Here is an 18,817-nt window from a genome sequence, read left to right as displayed (position 1 = left end):
CGGTAGTGCAGTAGGTTAAGCGTTGGTGGTGCAAAGCACAAGCGCTGGTGGAAGGATCCTGGTTTGAGCCCCCAGCTTCCCACCTGCAGGGGAGTCGCTTCACAAGCGGTGAAACAGGTCTGCAGGTGTCTTTCTCTCCCCCTCCCTGTCTCCCCTCCTCTCTCCATTTCTCTCTGTCCTATCCAACAACACTGACAACAATAATAACAACAATAATAACTACAACAATAAAACAACAAGGGCAACAAAATAAAATAAATAAATATTTTTCAAAATTTCAGGGAGTGGGGCAGGGGTAGATAGCATAATGGTTATTCAAAGTGGCTCTCATGCCTGAGGCTCCAAAGTCCCAGGTTCAATCCCCTGCACCATCATAAAAGCCAGAGTTGAGCAGGGCTCTGGTAATTAAAAAAAAAAAAAAATTCAGGGAGCTACAGAGTGAGGGAGTGAGGGAGACAGAGAGAGAGGAGGGGGCCGGGTGATGGTGCACCTGGTTGAGCACACACATTACAATGCACAAGGACCTGGGTTCAAGCCCCTGGTCCCCACCTACAGGAGGGAAGTTTCACAAGTGGTAGAGCCGGGAAGCAAGTGTCTCTCTGTCTCTCTCCCTCTCTAGCTCCCCTTCCTCTCTTAATTTCTGTCTCTATACAATAAATAAAGATAATAAAAATTAGAGAGAGAGAGAGAGAGAGAGAGAGAGAGAGAGAGAGAAATGCCCCAGCACGGGAGCTTCTTTCTCTCAGGACCAGGTGGTGCCAGGGCTCAAACCTGGCCATGAGCAAGGCAGGTGTCCTACCCACTGTGCTGTGTGCTGGTCTCAATAAATAGCTCTTTCGGAAAGGCTATCTGGTCCCTACATGGCCACTGGGCTGGGCAAGGCCACCTGGAGAGGTCTCCCTTGTGCCTGCACCCACCCCTCCCACTTCCCCCTTGGTTGATGCTGAGACACTCTTCCCTCTGACCTGAAGGGGCAGCTGTTGCTCCCCGGGGTCCAGGCTGGCCCCCATGGAGTGTGTGTCTGGACTCCATGTCGACACCACACCATGGGAAGAGACAGAGACAGAGAGAAGCAGAGACTCCACTGCACAGCTCCTCCACTTAGTGGCCCCATGGGTGGTCCAGCCTGGAACCTGGATCCTCAACACCCTTTAAGCTGCATAGGTTAGCGACCCCCCCACTGCAGGCCATCACCACCACCAGGTTCCAGAAAGTTCCATGGCCCCCAGAGCCTGTCCCCATTAGCAGTCACTGGCTAATCCACAACCATCTCTGTGGATTAAGTGAAGATAATTTTACAAAAAGAAATTCTTCTAGTCTAGAGAGGAGTTATCCAAATGAGGGTACAGGATGGGGGCTCCTGCTGTTGAGACAGAGGGACAGTGTCCACGGGAGCAAGGGGCAGGGGACAAAGGATGGTCCACGCTGTCCTCAGCCCAGGCCACTTGCCTCCTGCTGGCTTTTGTCTCCACTGGCTGAGCATGAGCCGGGCTCCAGCCCCCAGCCTCAGCCTGGCCAATTAGCGAGCACCCCCACCCAGCAGAAGGAGTCACAGGACGGGGGTCATGTAGGGAGAGAGTCCTTGCTCAATGTCCTGGGTGACAGCAGAGCCCCCCCACACCGAGGCCCTGTGCTGGATGCCTACCAGCCCCTCCTCATCAGAGGCTGTCGAGGCCGAGCAGACATGTGGTCATCAGGAACCCACAGTGCCCCCACATGGGGGTCAGGACTAGAACCCAGGGCCTTGGCCACAGCAAGGCCAGTGCTCTGCCTGCTGAGCTGCCTCCTACCTGCTGTCCCAGCTCAGGGCTTCCCACAGCCTGTTCCACTATCAAGGCTTCGGGGTGGAGCTGTGGAGGACAAGAGAGATGACACAAGGAGTCAGGTATGGGGGCACTGGAGGCACAGGGGGCAGGGAGTGAAAACACAGGGGGGATGGGGGCACATAAGACACAGGGGACATGGGGATGGGACACAGGGGACACACGGGGGGGCACAGGGACACAGGGGCTCTAGGGGTCTGGAGCAGAGGGAGCGGGGGTCTGGGGTTGGTGGGTGTCCTGCAGGGCCTCTCCCTGTTGGCCAAGAACAAGCCCTAGGTGGCTTCTTCCCTGCCCAGTGCTGGGCACCTGCAGAGCAACCCAGGGGCAGGTGGGGGTATCCAAAGAAGAAGGCAAGTGAGTGGCTCTTGGTCCAAGATGCCACACCACACCAGCCTGCCTGCCTCCTTCAGCCTTGGGCACGTGGTGTCCTCCTGACATGTTGGTGGCCTGTAGCCCCAAGTCAGACAGCCCTCGGCTCTCCCTGTCCTCCTGTCCTCCCGTCTGTCCAGCCACATGTGGAGACGGGCTGGGCCCCTCCCAGGGGGCCTCCCTGTTCTTCCTGCCTGAGTGATACCTCTTGGTGGTCACTCTGCCCCTCGGCCTTGTAGCTGCTGGGTGGTTGGAAGCCTGGTGGGTTCTCTGCCAGTCACATGGGCCCTCTGTAGTGGGAGGCTCAAACCTGGGTCTTTGCACACTGTAACATGTGTGTTCAACCAGGTGTGCCACCATCCAGCCCCCTTCTTTTTACTTTTTAAAGATTGATTTGTTTATTTATTGTCTCCTGTATTATCACTGGGACTCGGTGCCTGCACTATGAATCCATTGCTCCTGGAGGCCATTTTTTCCATTTTGTTGTTGTTGTTGCTGATTGTTGTTGTCATTGCTGTTGTTGTTGTTGTTGGATAGGACAGAGAGAAAGTGAGAGGGGAAGGGAAGACAGAGAGGGGGAGAGAAAGACACCTGCAGACCTGCTTCACCACCTGTGAAGTGACTCCCCTGCAGGTAGGGAGCTGGGAGCTTGAACCGGTATCCTTTCACGGCCCTTTGTGCTTTGTACTATGTCGGCTTAACCCGGTCCATCACCATCTGGCCCCCAATATATTTTTTTAATTTCTCTCTCTGTGAGTAGGTGAGAGAGAACCAGAGCATCACTCACTCTGGCATAGGGGTGTTGGGTCCTCCCACCTGGGGAAGGGACATCAGAACAAGAGGGTGAGGGCACATCATGTGGCCCTGGAGGTGGGGTCTGCTTCTGTTCTCACCCCAAGTCCAACACCTCATAGGAAGTGATCAGAGGGGACAGACACCCTGGGCTGGGGATGGGGTAGGGTGCAGTACCACCTTGTGTGCCAGCCAGCCCCTTCTGTGGCTCTGCGGTCACAGCTGTGTGCCCCACACTGGAGTTGGCCTCTCTGTTCTCCATGCAAATGGCCGAGCACTGAGATGGCATTGCAGAGCTGCAAGATGGGCGGGAGGACATGCCCACACTTGGCGCAGTCCCCAGCAAGGGACAGGCCCCGCTGACATGGTGGCACACCCAGCCAGGTCCCCAGCCTCCACCGCCTTATTAATTTTTTTTTTATCTACCATTCTAAACTCAGATTGCATTTCTTAGAACAATAGGGGAGCTTATTGAGGTTGTATTTTTATTAAAATTTCTATTAACTTTTGCTATCAGTGCACTTGTAGATTAATTAATTTTTACTACTTTTCTAAAGGAGAAAAAAAAATCTGAGCTGCACCCAAATCTCTTCAGATGGGAAAAAAGTTGGGCAGGAGAAGGCAGGATGAGTCCAGGCTTCCTGGCTGGCTGAAGTTAGGGCCGGGTAGAGCAGGGTGGGTGCAGAGAGGGTCTCTCGGGTGAGTGCTGCCAGCTGTGGGGAGAAGAAGCTAGACTCTGCTTCTGGCTCCAGGGGCATTTATTTATCATTTATGTATCTTTTTTTTTTTTTTTTATCATAGCACTACTCTGCTCTGGCTTATGGTGGTACGGGGGATTGAACCTCAGGCATAAGAGTCTCTGTGTAACCATTATGCTATGTACTCCCGTCCTGGGCATTTATTTTTTGGGGAGTAGTGGATGATTGGTTCCATAAATCACTTTAAGTTATTCAGTTATATTTCTGCTTCTCCTTTTACATTCATCTTTTTTATATAAATATTTATTTTATTTATTCCCTTTTGTTGCCCTGTTGTTTTTCTGTTGTCATTGTTGTTGGGTAGGACAGAGAGAAATGGAGAGAGGAGGGGAAGACAGAGGGGGAGAGAAAGGCAGACACCTGCAGACCTGCTTCACGACCTATGAAGCAACTCCTCTGCAGGTGGGGAGCCAGGGGCTCGAACCAGGATCCTTACACCAATCCTTGCCGACCACCTGTGCTTAACCTGCTGCACAACCACCCGACTCCCTCATCTTTTTTTTTTTTAAAGATTTAACTGTGAGAGAGGGAGAAGGAGAGGAAGAGGCAGAGGGAGAGGGAGAGAAATATGGAGCCAAAGCATCCCTCTGGCACCTGGAAGTTCAGGGCTCTGCCCACTGTGACACCTCCCATAATAAGGCTGTCAGTCATGACTCAGTGCAGAGCCCGGCCGGCTGTGGGTTCGAGGGGCTGTTCTGGGCATGTGAGCTGGGCCTAGAGCCTGGGAGAGGCTGAAGCACACATGCAGGATCCAAGTAAGCTCGGCCCATACCTGGGGCAGAACTGACCGGCTCTGCAAGCCCTGTGCCCAGCTGGTCCCCAGCAGAGAGAACCAGGGCTTCCTGCCAGGTGCCAGTGAGAGTGCAGGTACGGCAGAGTAAGTGCTGAGCTAGGAAGGAAGGAAGGAAGGAAGGAAGGAAGGAAGGAAGGAAGGAAGGGAGGGAGGGAGAGAGGAGTATTAGGCCCACTGAAGGTTTGGAAATCAAGAGGAGGGGGCCAGGCAGGGATTCACCAGGTACAGAACACATATCACTGTGCACAAGGACCTGGATCCATCCACCATTCATCCTCCAACCATCCATCCATCCACCATCCATCCATCCATACATCATCCATCATCTATCCATTCACTATCCATCCACCATCCATCAACCATCACCATCCATCTATCCATCATCAGCCATCCATCAATCCATCCATCCTTCATCCATCATCCATCCATCCATCCATCCATCCATCCATCCACCCATCATCCATCTACCATCCATCCACCCACCATCTACGTATCTACCCATCCACCCACCATCCATCCATCCACTCACCCAGCCACCCACCCACCCACCCATCCACCCATCCACCCATCCACCCACCCACCATCCATCCATCCCCTACCTCTCCCGTCAGCCCCCCCCCCAGTTGTGGCCTTGCTGGGAGTGGCAGGAGGCAGGACAGAGTGTGTTGTCCTCAGTATAGCTCTGCCCCCCCTGCTCTGTGATGCCATCTCTTGCCTGTGGGTTGCCTCACCTCTGAGTCAGCAGCTCCCCTGGGTGCCTGCACCCGGAGTTGCCTGCCTTCCTGCTGAGACCTCAGCGGTGGAAGCCACGGGGACAAGAGAAGCAGGCAGCCCATGGCCCTTACCCATGGCCCTTCCCTGTGGCCCTTCCCCGTGGCCCTTCCCTGTGGCCATGTGAGGAGTAGCGGGAGGTTTAGGGCGATGGGGACAAGGGAGCAGTGAGGACAGGTGAGGACACGCCCCAAGCCACCAGGAGGGGAACAGGAGCCAAGGGCAGGAGTGGCCCCTGAGGGGGTGGAGCCTGCTGCCCATGCTTGGTCCTGGGGCCCGGATGGGGGCTCTTCCTTCACGTCAGGGGCCACAGCCCTCCAACCCTGTGTGTCTTGGCTATGTCCTGGTGGGCATAGGGAGAGGGTGGTCCCCAAGCCTCTAGCTGGGAAGGTGCCCATCCCTGGGTGGACAGAGGGACACGTTCTGAGCATGGACATCTGCTCAGCTTATGTGAGGGGGAGAGAGAGCTGTCTGGTGATTGCTTTTTGATGGAGGGGAGGCCCAGTAGTGGCACATGCCACCATGCACAAGGACCTGGGTTCAAGTCCCCGGTCCCCATCTGGAGGGGGAAGCTTCATAAATGGTGAAACAGGTCTACAGGTGTCTCTCTCCCTCTCTATCATCCCCTCCTAATTTCCTTGTTTTTATTGGGGGGGGATGGCGCCACGGAGGCACCGCGGCACTTTTTGAAGCCTCCTTCAGTGTGACAGGATCAGGCTCAAACTTAGGTCACACAGGGTAGAGCAGCACACTATCCTGATGAGCTATTTAACCAGCCGGGTGGGGGGTTTGAAGCAGAGCCTCAATCTGGTACCTGAGGAGCCAGGATGAAACCAGGACCTCATGCCTGCGTGTGATGCTCTAACCGCTGTATCACCTCCTGGGTTTCTCCCTACAATTTTCCTGTGGACCAGAGAAGCACTGGGCTCTGGCTCACGTGTCCCTTGGGGCCCAGACCTCAGCCATGAAAGCCTTTGCAGAGCCACTGTGCCTTCTCTCTAGCTGCTGTGCCTTGTCCCCGCACCACCTCTCTGTCTCCGTCTGTCTGTCTCTCTCTCTCTGAAGCCAGACTATCCCCAAACGCACCTGTGTCCTCTTTCCTGCTTGTAAACTATGTCCCCAAGTCCTACTCATCTTGTTTCTCTTTTCTTTCCTCTTTTTTATTACTATTTTATTTACTTATTCCTTTTTGTTGCCCTGTTTTATTGTTGTAGTTATTGTTGTTGTTATTGATGTCATTGTTGCTGGATAGGACAGAGAGAAATGGAGAGAGGAGGGGAAGACAGAGAGGGAGAGAGAAAGATAGACACCTGCAGACCTGCTTCACCGCTTGTGAAATGACTCCCCTGCAGGTGGGGAGCCTTAACCAGGTGTGCCACCGCCTGGTCCCTTTATTTCTTCTGGTTGACCGAGGGCTCTTCGGTCTCTGATATCAGCTTGGGGTGCAGCCCCCTGGCATGTGGTGATTTTTTGCACTGTTCAGATTTGCAGAGATGGGAGAGACAACAGAAAGAGACTGCAAAGAGATGGGAGAGAGATGACAGGAGAGAGTCAGGAGATGGAAAAGAGACTGACTGAGAGTCTCCTTTCTGGGGAGTTGGGCAACTTCCCTGGGAGCCTGTCCTGGAGAAAGAGAGTGTGTTCAGGAAGGAGGGGAGCATGGGTCTCCCTCTTGCCCCCCTGCCCCCCCCCCCCCGAGAACGCTGGCTACGGTCCCCAGACAGGAGGTGCGGTGACTCGCTCTGTCCGTCCAAGCCACCTCCACGCCGGCAGGCCCTGCTGCTCTGCCCCCACGGCAAGACCTCTAGGTGTGGATGGTCCTTGGCTTCCCAGACAGACCCAGGCACCGGCCCTCGGGAGCCCCGCATGGATGCCATTTCTCAGCTACCAGCATGGAGGAAGGAAGCTGGCCGGAAGCCTGCACTTGAGTCCGGGGCGTCCCTGCTGGTTGCTGTGCCAGGCTGATCCTCTGAGCAGGGTCTAAATATATCGGTTAAGCCTCTACCAGCACCTAATCCTCACATGTCAGTGCTGGCTGCCGCCTCCTCTCCTCTCTGTACTCTCTGGAGCGGGCGTTTCTGCCCATCCCCGATGCTCACAGGTGACTTGGGGCAGGGGGACATCTGTGTGCATGCTGAGAGGCCTTCCAGAAGCTCGGCTTTCAGGCTTCACTCCCAAGGCCTGGCCTCCCTGTGCAGGGACATCCTCCACACAGGCTCCTCTGCAGGAGGACACAACAGGGAGGGGGCACAGTGGCTAGAGTGATGGACTCTCAAGCTTGGGGTCCTGAGTTCAATTCTCAGTATCATTTGTACCAGAGTGACACCCTGATTCATTTGTTCTCTTAGACTCTCTCTTTCTTTCCTGTCTTATTTATTTCATGAGGGGCTGGGTGGTAGTGCACCTGGTTGAGCACACACATCATAGTGCTCAAGGACCCGGGTTCAAGCCCTTGGTCCCCACCTGCAGGGAGAATGCTTCACGAGTGATGAAGCAGAGCTGCGGGTATCTCTCTGTCTGTCTCCCTATCTCCCGCTCCCCTCTCAATTTCTATCTATATCTATCCAATAATAAATAAATTAATTAATTTTTGCCTCCAAGGTTATTGCCGGGGCTCACTGCCTGCAATAGAAATCCACTGCTCTTGGAGGACTTTTTTTTTTTTTTTTCCGATTTTTTTGGATAGGACAGAGAGAAATTGAGAGGGGAGAGGACATTAGAGAGAAAGAAAGATAGATACCTGCAGACCTGCTTCACCATATGTGAAACAACCCCTATGCAGACAGGGAGCTGGGGGCTCTAACCAGGGTCCTTACGCTGGTTCTTACCCTTTATACTATGTGTGCTTAACCCGGTGTGCCACCGCCTGGCCCCCAAAATAAACTAGTTTATTTATTTATTTTTAAATATTTTTTCCTTTTGTTACCCTTGTTTTTTATTGTTGTTGTAGTTATTATTGTTGTTATTGATGCCATCATTGTTGGATAGGACAGAGAGAAATGGAGAGAGGAAAGGAAGACAGAGAGGGGGAGAGAAAGACACCTGCAGACCTGCTTCACTGCCTGTGAAGTGACTCCCCTGCAGGTGGGGAGCCGGGGGCTCGAACCTGGATCCTTATGCTGGTCCTTGTTCTTTGCGCCACCTGCGCTTAACCCACTGCACTATTGCCTGACTCCCAATAAACCAGTTTATTTTCTAAGTGAGAAAATGAGAGAGGCCAGCAGGCTGGGTTGGACAGCATAATGGTTCTGCAAAAAGACTCTCCTGCCTGAGGCATCAGAGGTCCCAGGTTTAATCCCCAGCACCACCAGCAGCCAGAGCCCAGCAGGACTCTGGGGGAAAAAAACACACAAACCTAAGAGAGAGGCCATACTGAAGGCCTCACAGGCCAGGCACTGAGTGCAGCCTGCAGCCCCACCCTTCTGTGGTCCAGCTTCTCCTCATGGGGTCACTAGCTTGTCAGAGGGCTTGGTGATGGCACTCAGTGTCCTGGCCCCTCCTCCAGCCTCCAACAGGAGCCCTACTGAAAACAAGGAAACATGGTGACAGCTGCCTGCTGTCATGGTGACCTGCAGGCCTGCTCTTATTTATGTGTTTTCTGTTTGTTAGTGACTTAGTAATGGTTTGGAAGATTACAAGACACCACGTGCTCGCCACTGAGGCATAGCCAGCCCAGCTTCCCCTGACTCAGGGACACGAGTCCTTTCTCGAGGCATCCACCTTGGACTGCCTGCTGGGCTGAGGGTCCCCTCCATCCCACACCACATGGACAACACGGCAAGGTCAGAAGGAGTCACTGCCCAGTCAGGGGTTCCATGCTGGTCACTGGAGGGAGGGTATCGCTGGGGTAAATGCTCAGGAGACAGCCTCCCTCCCTGTGGCAGGGGCTGGGGCTCAGCCAGACAGAGCTTCTCAGAGGCCAAGGACAAGGTGGCTGGAGGGGGACACTGTCCTCACCATGAGGGAAGAGTGTGAGGCCAGGTGAGGATTCCAGAAGCCCTGGCCCTCCTGTCTCTGAGAGTGGACCCTGTAACCTTGGAGAAGTCACCTCTCTTCTGGCCCCAGAACAGGGGCCTGCGGCCGCAGATAATAACCATCTAATTACTATTTGTGTGTTTATTTATTTGCTTTGAGGTTTAGGAGACAGGGAAAACACAGCACTGAAGCTTCCTCCAAGGAGGTGAGAGCCGGGCTGGCGCCTGGTCACACACTCGGCAAAGCCACACACTGTCCAGCTGAGCTTTTTCACTGGCTATTTGTTCTTGTTTTGCAACATCAAGACCCCAGACATTCACAATTCCTCTGCCTCCCAGACTGACACTGTCCTTCTCATCATTCGATTTTTTTTAAGTGTTCATTTTTTAAAATTGATTTTATTCTTTTTAAAATTTTATTTATTTATTTACTTATTTACTTTTTAATTTACTTAACAGAGATAGCCATAGAGACAGCCAGAAATTGAGAGGGAAGGGGGTGAAAGGAAGGGAGGGAGTCTGGCGGTTGCGCAGCGGGTTAAGTGCAGGTGGCGCAAAGCACAAGGACTGGCATAAGGATCCCGGTTCGAGCCCCGGCTCCCCACCTGCAGGGGAGTCACTTCACAGGCGGTGAAGCAGGTCTGCAGGTGTCTGTCTTTCTCTCCCCCTCTCTGTCTTCCCCTCCTCTGTCCATTTCCCTCTGTCCTATCCAATAACAACGACATCAATAACAACAACAATAAAAAAAAAAAACAAGGGCAACAAAAGGGAAAATAAATAAATTTTTTTTTAAAAAAGAAAGAAAGAGAGAGAGCGCGACAGAGAGCCACCTGCAGCCCTGCTTCACCACTCGTGAAGCTTCCCCCCTGCAGGTGGGGACCGGGGGCTTGAACCTGGGTCCTTGTGCATTGTAACATGTGCGCTCAACCAGGTGTGCCACCACCAGGCCCCATCATTTTTGAAATTATGATAGAGACAGAGAGAAGTGGGAGAGGGACACAGGCAGCCCTGCATCACCACTCGTGGTCCCTGCACGTTGTGACTCTGTGTGCTTTACTTGGTGCTCCACTGCTCAGTACCTTTCTTTTTTTTTCTTTTAGTTTTAACTTTTATTGCCCTTTTTAAAAAAATTGTTGTTATTGCTGTCTGTGGTCATTGTTGGATAGGGCAGAGAGAAATGGAGAGAGGAGGGGAAGACAGAGAGGGGGAGAGAAAGACAGACACCTGCAGACCTGCTTCACCACCTGTGAAGTGACTCCCCTGCGGGTGGGGAGCCGGGGGCTCGAACCGGGATCCTTAAGGGGGTTCTTATGCTTGGCACCATGTGCGCTTAACCTGCTGCGCTACTGCCTGACTGCCAGTACTTTTTAAAAAAATGTCTTTATTGGGGGATTAATGTTTTACAGTCGACAGTAAATACAATAGTTTTTACAGGATAACGCTTCTCAGTTTTCCACATTAATAATACAACTCCCAAGTACTTCTTTTTTCATTTCAATCTGAGGGAGACACACACAGAAGCTCATGATGCCCCATGTGGCCCTGTACCACTGCTTATGAAGCTTGAACCCAGGTGGGTTGGTAAATGATGGCATGAGTGCACTGTGGATGGGCTACTTACAGGAGCAGAGAGAAAGGGCCAGAGACAGAGGCACTCGGGGCCGAGTCATTTGCTCAGTTTTGTTCATTATGGGTCTGCTGCTTTATTTTAACGTGGCACCAGAGAATGAAGCTAGAGGGAGCTTCCCCAGCCGGGGACTCAGACCCTGGGTCTCACACCTGGCAGGTCAAGCTTTCAGCCCGCTGGGCCACTACAGTCAGAAGGTCTCTGACACCTGCTTTGTGACAGTTGAACATGAAAGGGAGAGGAAGACCATCTGAAATGAACTTGGGGGCAAGAGAGGGAAAGTCACTCAGGCCGAGCTGCTTGGGACATTTCCGGGGGCACTGCAGTAGGACCTTTAAGCCTGTGTTGGAGGGCTCAGGACCCCCGAGCAAGACAGGATACACGCCTCATCCAGACATGGGGGGGGGTCACTGGGGGCAACCTTGCAAGTGGGACTGGGGCTTGGAAATTCTGGGGCGGCGGGCGGGGAGATAGCATAATGGTTATGCCAGGAGACTCTCATGCCTGAGGATCCAAAGTCCCCGGTTCAGTCCCCTGCATCACCATAAGCCAGAGCTGAGCAGGGCTCTCATAAAAAAACCAACTCCGGGGGTTGGGCTGTAGCGCAGCGGGTTAACCAAAGGTGGCGCAAAGTGCAAGGACCAGCTAAGCATCCTGGTTCGAGCCCCCAGCTCCCCACCTGTAGGGGTGTCGCTGGTCTACAGGGGTTTTTCTCTCCCCCTTCTCTCCATTTCTCTCTTTCCTATCCAGCAACGACAACATCAACAACAATAACTACAACAACAAGGGCAACAAAAGGGAATAAATAAATAAATAAACAAACTCCGGGGTAGGGTGCTTGTTTGGGGAGTCCCTGGGTGTGTAGTGCTGGACCTGGGGGACCCCAGGGTGAGGGTGCTGGCTTGGGGTGACCCAGAGTGGGTGCTGGTTTGGGGGAGCCCCTCAGTTTGGAGAGCTGGACCTGGGGGTGCTGTCTTGGGTAACCCCCAGCAGGACTGGGCCTCGGGGTGGGGGGCATAAGACTGCTGCTTAAACAGGCCGCGGCCTCGCCGCCACTTTCCCGCCTCAGGCCCAGCGCGCATGCGCGGAGCCTGGTCACGGTGACTCGGCGCGTCCTGGGAAGCGGCGCGAATCTTCCAGAAAAGGGGGCGAGGCACCGCGGATGGGCGGGCCGAGAGGGCCGCGGCGCCGCGCGATTGGTCAGATGGGCGAGACGTCGTCGTAGCGCGCGGGGCCTCTGGGCCGCGAGGACGTCGGCCTGGAAGCCCCTGTGCTGATATCACGGAGGCGCGCCGGGTCGCGGCGAAGTGCGATTGGCTGCTTGGCGGTGACGTCGTCGGGGCGCGCCGGGGAGGCCAGGGCCGGTAGGCAGGGCGACAGAGCATAAATGGCGGGGCGAGGCAGAGCTGTGGTGGGGCGCCGGCCATCGGTTCGCGGAGTCGATACTACGCTCGGGTCTCGGCTCCTCATCCTCTGGCCGGTGTCTCCCGCGTCTGACCGCGCTCCGAGGCCGCCATCCGCCGGTGTCCGCCACCTCTTGCTGGAGCCGAGCTGACGACTAGGTGGGGCGCCGTCGGGGTCCGCGGGGCGGCGAGTCCGTTAGCTCCGGGGCAAGGGCGCCCCGAGCCGGGCGGCGCGGCGCGGCGGACGGACCCGCGGGGTCGGTGGGGAAGCCGTCGGGGCCGAGGCCCGGGGCGGGCGCGGAGGGGAGGGCCCAGCCTGGCCGGGCAGGGCTGCGAGGGTCCGGGCGAGACCCTGGGGCTGGGTCCGCGCCCGGGGGGAGGCTCTGCTGTGTTCTGCCTTTCACGAACTTTCCTTTTCGCCAGCCCCGGACCCCTCCCAGTTCGGGGCTGCAGACCCAGAGGGAAAATTCCAAGTAAAACTCCCGTGCCCCCGGGGACCAGCCCTCCCGTGACTAGATCCTTAGGGCGCAGTTGTCTTGGTCCCTAGGAACAACCGTGTTTACATCAACAACAGTGTCTGCGAGATGGAGCCAGGAATTGAACTTCTCTGCCACTGTGTTCTCCACTGGCTGTTGCTTGACTTGAAATTATCCCCCCAAGATAGACGCAGAGAGGCGTGGCGGGGGTGTGGGGGGAGAAACCACAGCACTAGAGGCCTGGGTGGTTAGGCGCTCACGTGACAGTGTGCAAGGACCCCTCAGTTCGAGCCCTCAGTCCCCACCTGCAGGGAGAAAGCCTCATGAGTGGTGAAGCAGGGCTACAGGTGTCTCTCTGTCTCTCTCTCCCTCCCTCTCTGTCTCTTCCTTCCCTCTGGTCTCTATCCAATAAATAAAGATTTAAAAATAGGGGTACCGGGCAGTAGCACACCAAATTATGTGCACATAATGTACAAGGATCCCAGTTTGAGCCCCCCCCCACCTGCAGGGGTTCGCTTTCCAGGCAGTGAATCAGGTCTGCACGTGTCTATTTTTCTCTCAGTCTTACTCTCCTCTCGATTTCTCTCTGTCCTACCCAACAACAGCAATGGCAACAAAATGGGGAAAATGGCCTCCAGGAGCAGTGGATTCATAGGGCAGGCATAGAGCCCTAGCCATAACCCTGGAGGCAAAAAAGAAAAAAAAAAACTTTAAAAAGAAAGAAAGGAAACCACAGTTACTTCCAGTGTCGTGGGGACTGCACTTGTGTGTCCAAGCCCACTACCCAGGTGAGCTACTTTGGGAGCTCACCAATTGTATAACATCACGTTTTGGGAAGCCTCTGTTTACTTCAGCCAGAAGCTGGCCATCCTGAACAGTTGGAGTTGGAGTGTGCAGCGGCCTGTCACACAGTGGACTGGATCCATGTCCCTGGCATCCTCCTTGCTAAAGCTTGGGTCCCTGGCAGGGCCCAGGACGATGTGGACATCTTCTGCCACTCACAGAGCTTTGGCCCTCCCAACTGTCCCTGCCCGGAGGCTGTTTGTCCCGCTGACAGAGTTGGGTGACCGCAACTTTCCTCCTCACTGCTCTGCTTCTTGTAGGTGACGCTCTGCCGGCTGTGTCTTAGACTTTGTCACCATGGAGTTCCCAGATCTGGGGAAGCACTGCTCAGAAAAAACATGCAAACAGCTGGGTAAGCTCTTTCTGGGAGACGGAAGGTGATGTCTTCTTGGCTGACTGCTGGGGTTAACTGCCCCCAAGTGAGTCTGCTGCTCTTCCCTAGGATGTAGCCTTCTTGCTGTCCAGTCTGGGAAACAGGCCTGACTTGAGGGCCTGCTCTGTGTTATGTAGCACTAAGGTGAGGGCAGCCCCAGACAGCTAGCTTTAGCCTCAGGAGTTCATGACCCCAGTGTGTTTGTCCTGCGTGGCAGTCATCTGCTCCCTCGCTCTGGGAGTCTCATGTCCTTGAAGCTTCTGCTCTACCTCTCTGCAGATTTCCTTCCGTTCCAGTGTGATGCATGTGGAGAGGACTTCTGTAAAGACCACTTCTCATATGCTTCCCACCAGTGTCCACTTGCCATCCAGAAGGTAACTGTCATGACTTAGCACCCCCTCTCTAAAGCCACGTGCTAAGTGGCTGGCAGGAAGCACAAGTCAGGGTCCAGGCTCCCCGTGTGGGAGGCGCAGGCAGTGTAGCTAGAAGCCTGGCTCAGGAAGATAGGCTGGTGTTCAGACCCTCAAAACTCAGCTTCACATGTCAATACTGGCTTCATGCTTTTGAGTCTTCGTACGAGGGCAGACGTGGATATGTCTCCACAGGCCATGGGATTGCACCTGCAGGTTACATTTTTTCTTTTGGCAAGACAGTTTTATTTTTTGTCCCATTTTTCCCCCATTTTTTATTTTTTATTATTGGATAGGACAAATTGAGAAATTGAGAGAGGAGGGGGAGACTGACACCTGCAGACCTACTTCACCACTTGTGAGGCAAACCCCCCCCCCCCCCCGCAGATGGAGAACCGGGGACTCGTACCAGGATCTTTGCAGGGTCCTTGTGCTTTGTACTATGTGCTTATTAACCTGGTGCACCACTGCCTGGCTCCTTTTATGGAGAGGGAAGGAGAGAGACCACAGCACCACTCCTTGATTCTTGACACTTGCCCTGTGCATGGTGCATGGTGCATGGTGCATGTGCTGGGACTCCTCATGCATGGAAAAGTGTATGTTCTGGGGCCGACAGAATAACTCACTGGAATAGAACAATCGCTGTAGCAGAATGCCATCTAGGCTCAGGCCTGCTGCCACCATGTTGTGGGGGCTACAGTGCTGTGGTGACTTCCCCCCCATCTGAAAAAGTCTGGCATTGAAGCCTTGGCAGCAAACAGGTTGACCTGCCAGGTGAGCTGTCTCCTGGCTCCTAGTGGTACTCTCTCATGTCTAGGGTATTTGCACTGTGTGCTGGTTGGTGACCCTGCAGGCACCTTTGCAGTGGCCCTCTGCTGCCTCGCTGTGGTGGCAACTAGAAGTGCAAGTGTCTCAGCGCTCCCCCCCCCCCCCCCCCCCCCCCCCCGCTCTGTTGGGGGCTGGGTGGTGACAGGGCATTCCCCAGGCTCAGGCTGCCCAGCAGGCCTTCCTGTGACCTGCCCCCCCCCCCCAAGAGGGAAAGTCTGCAGAGGCTCTGGTTCAGCCCCTACAGTTCCTTCTGCTTTTTCACTGAGTTTCCCCAGCTCTGCTCTGGCTCAGCGCGTCAGGGAGACCCCAGGTGTGAGGGGGCTGCATTTGTTCTGCCCGTTCAACTTATTGTAGTTTATTTTTATTACTATTACTACTACTATTTCTTTTAGTTCTCCAGAGCTCTTCTCAGTTCTGGTTTATAATGAAGCTGGGGATTGAACCTGGGACCACAGAGCCTCAGGCATCAAAGTCATTGTGCTATCTCCCTGGCCTATTAAGTTCTACTTACCACTTTTTCCCTCAGTCCAAGATCACTTTATTTAGGGAAGTTGACTTACAGGAATTCTTTTCCTTGGGTCACAAAAGGAACATTTCTCTGAGATTATTTTGCCACCAGGGACATGACTGCTGGAGTTGGCGCCTGCATTGCTCCGTTCCTGGTGGTCTTTTTAGGACCTGGGATGAGCGCAGAGGGGAGGCACTGGCAGTGCTGTTTGACCTTTTGTGAAGCTTCTGCCCCGCGAGTGGGGACTGGGGGCTTGGACTAGGGTCCTCTCGGTGGCTGTTTGTTTGACTTTCTCTAGATAGACAGCGAGAGACAGAGAGACCAAACACAGCTCTGCTCCGCTGCTCGTGAAGCTTGTCCCCTGCAGGTGCACTGATTGGTGGCCCAGGGCCCAAACCTAGGTCCCAGTTGGTGGCGGGTTGCTCTGCTGGCCCTGCACCTCTGGCTTTTCCCTGTGAGTCTAGTTGAGCCTGGAACCCTGTCTCACTCCTCATTTCAGGATGTGCGGGTCCCTGTGTGCCCGCTTTGCAGCCAGCCGGTCCTGGTGAGGAAAGGGGTGCTGGTGGATGTGGCTGTTGGGGAGCACATAGACCAAGACTGCAGAGCCTGGCCCGGGAAGAGAGAGAAGGTGAGCGAAGAGACTCCCACACTCTTCTTCCATTCCCCCTCCCCAGTGCTCCTCTTACCCCAGGGCCTGAAGCCGCTGCCTTCAGGTGAGGCCTGTGTTGTGTGTCCCCTGCCTCCTCAGTGCTGCCCTCACTCTGGGAGGCATGTCCCCATCACCGCTCCCCCCATTACCACCGTGCCTCCCCCCACCACTGCCCCCCCATCCTGGCTGTTAGTGGCTGGCCACCTCTTCACCCTCTCCCAGCCCGACCCTGAGCTGCTTGCACTGGCCCGGCAGCCTCTCTCTGGCCAGAAGGCAGGTGGCCTCCTTAGGGTTCATTTTGCTTCCTCAGATCTTCACGTACCGGTGCTCCAAGGAGGGCTGTAGGAAGAAGGAGATGCTGCCAGTGGCCTGTGGCCAGTGCCGGGCCAACTTCTGCCTCCTGCACAGACACCCCCTGGACCACAGCTGCCGGCTCACACGCCGCCCCCCCAGCGCGGCCAGGTGAGCAGGGCCGTGTGGCACATCAGCATGTGTCGCCGAGGGAGCTCAGGACTGAGGTCTCAGTTGAAGTTGGAACCTCAGTCTTGTTGGATCCTGGTCGTGTGTTTCTTGTGACAAGTCCCGCATTGGGGCTACTGCTCAGTCCCTGTGAGAGTGCGCGCTCCAGCCAGGTCGGGTCTTCTGGCAGTCTGGTGGCCTTGGCATGGGGGGCTGGTACTGAGCTGGCCCATCTACCAGGACCCTCCTGCCACGTGAGGTGATGTTTCCGCTCCAGGGTTCAAGACATTGACCTACCTTCTGTGGGGACATAACTGCCTGAATCAGGGCTGTCACCTGGACCCCTCTCTGGCTGGGTGACAGCAGCTGTGCCTATGGGGGCCATGTGCACATACACACAGGTGTCCTGCTGGGCAGGGACGGTGCTGAATGTCCCTGTATCCTCCCTCCTCCTGCAGGTGCTCGGCTGCCGGGGCCTCTGAGCCCCAGCCCGTGGGAGTTGTCCGCTTACGGCCTGGCACCTGGCTCGCTCGGTGGCTGAGGAGGTAGGGCTGTGCGTGCAGTCAGGCTGCCATCCAGTAGTGGCCTTTCTAGCAGCTTCTGAGGTGCCGTGCTGGGCTGGAGACTCTCACATGTCTCGTCCCCATTAGCTAGTCAAGACGGACACGAAACGGTGTTTTGGTCTCTTTCAGGTGGAAAGTAAAGAGGTGACAGGCTCTGCCTCCAGGCATAGTTGCTCAGTCTCCTTCTTTTTGCTTTCTCTCTGGGCACGTGCTCTGCGAGGTCTGCTTCGCCCAGATGCACATCTGAGACTGTCAGCGCCGTCCCAGTCATCTGCACACATGGGCTGGGCGAAGCCATTGCTACTTAGATGACCCCCACCACCACCACCACCTCAGATAAACCAGGTGCCTCACAGATCTGAGTGCCTGTCTGTCCTGTGCCAGCTGACCGTGGCTGGTAGTTTTCATCACGTTGCTCCCCTGATGACTGGCTGGCTGGGCCCAGGAAGGGACTGGGTCTCTGCCTGGCTAGGGAGCCCTGTTCCCGACCTGGAGAGGGCCTGACATTTGGGTGCTGCTGGGCTCTGAAGCTCTCTCGTCCAGCCGTGTATCCTACCCTCAACTGAGACCAGATGGCTACGTTTCACCTCTGTGGCCTTGAGCAGGCAGCGGAGACATTCTGCTCCATCTTATTAGGGTTCCCTCTGCAGTGTGGTTTCCCCAAAGGGCTTGTGCACAGCATGGGAGCACCCCCAGGTCCTCATCTGTGGGCTCAGCCTGTACCCAGAGACTCTGTCCCCAGCACGCTCCACACCTGCATGACTCTGCCCAGGCCTATGTTACCAGCAGTGCGGCTGCCGAGCCAACTTCTGCTGCTCATCAGAGCTGAAAGCCACTAGCTTGACCCAGGACTCGGCAGGCTTGGATGTTAGGGACGTGTTCAGGTTTGATTTGCTTCCACTTAACTGTTATGGACACAGGTCAGGTCCTGCTCATGAGAAGTTAGTCTGCACGTTGAGACACGTCCAAGACAAGGATCTGAGACACTGCTCTGAATATGAAACCAAATAAACAGCTGGGAACATCTTGCTATTTTCTATGCTCTTTAGTGGTCTGGGAGGTGGCACAGTGGATAAAGCATTGGATTCTCAACCATGAGGTCCTGGGTTCAATCCTCGGCAGCATATATACCAGGGTAATGTCTGGTTCTTTTTCTGCTTATCTTTCTCATAAGTAAATAAATTAATTTAAAAAAAAAAGTGGTCCAGGAGGTGGTGCAGTGATAAAGCTTTGGATTCTCAAGCGTGAGGTCCTGAGTTGAATGCCCGGCAACACCAGAGTGATGTCTGGTTCTTTCTCAATAAGATCTTTTTTTAAAAAAAAAAAAGCCCCTGGCTCCCCACCTACAGGGGAGTCACTTTACAAGCAGTGAAACAGGTCTGCAGTTGTCTATCTTTC

General features: G+C 54.7%; 2 protein-coding genes across 4 annotated transcripts in view; both read left to right on the top strand.

Annotated features, from left to right (window-relative positions):
* The window catches only part of ADAP1 (ArfGAP with dual PH domains 1), an 89,062-nt gene that overhangs the window by 14,766 nt on the left and 55,479 nt on the right, over nt 1-18,817 (top strand). The window lies entirely within an intron of this gene.
* On the top strand, nt 12,259-18,445 carry ZFAND2A (zinc finger AN1-type containing 2A). 3 transcript variants are annotated; one of them, XM_060173158.1, is made up of 7 exons: nt 12,259-12,469; nt 13,890-13,981; nt 14,282-14,376; nt 16,248-16,376; nt 16,708-16,859; nt 17,315-17,401; nt 17,549-18,445. In XM_060173158.1, the coding sequence occupies exons 2-7, from the start codon at nt 13,927-13,929 to the stop codon at nt 17,565-17,567; spliced, it is 537 nt and encodes a 178-aa protein (XP_060029141.1). In that variant the 5' UTR covers nt 12,259-12,469; nt 13,890-13,926; the 3' UTR covers nt 17,568-18,445. The 3 variants fall into 3 exon arrangements, with proteins under 3 accessions (XP_060029141.1, XP_060029140.1, XP_060029142.1); XM_060173157.1 differs by having other exon boundaries at nt 12,260-12,465; XM_060173159.1 differs by lacking the exon at nt 17,315-17,401 and having other exon boundaries at nt 12,262-12,465.

This window comes from Erinaceus europaeus, chromosome 15 (assembly GCF_950295315.1).
Source record: "Erinaceus europaeus chromosome 15, mEriEur2.1, whole genome shotgun sequence".
Lineage (NCBI taxonomy): Eukaryota > Metazoa > Chordata > Mammalia > Eulipotyphla > Erinaceidae > Erinaceus > Erinaceus europaeus.
This window is presented reverse-complemented; position numbering and strand designations above follow the sequence as displayed.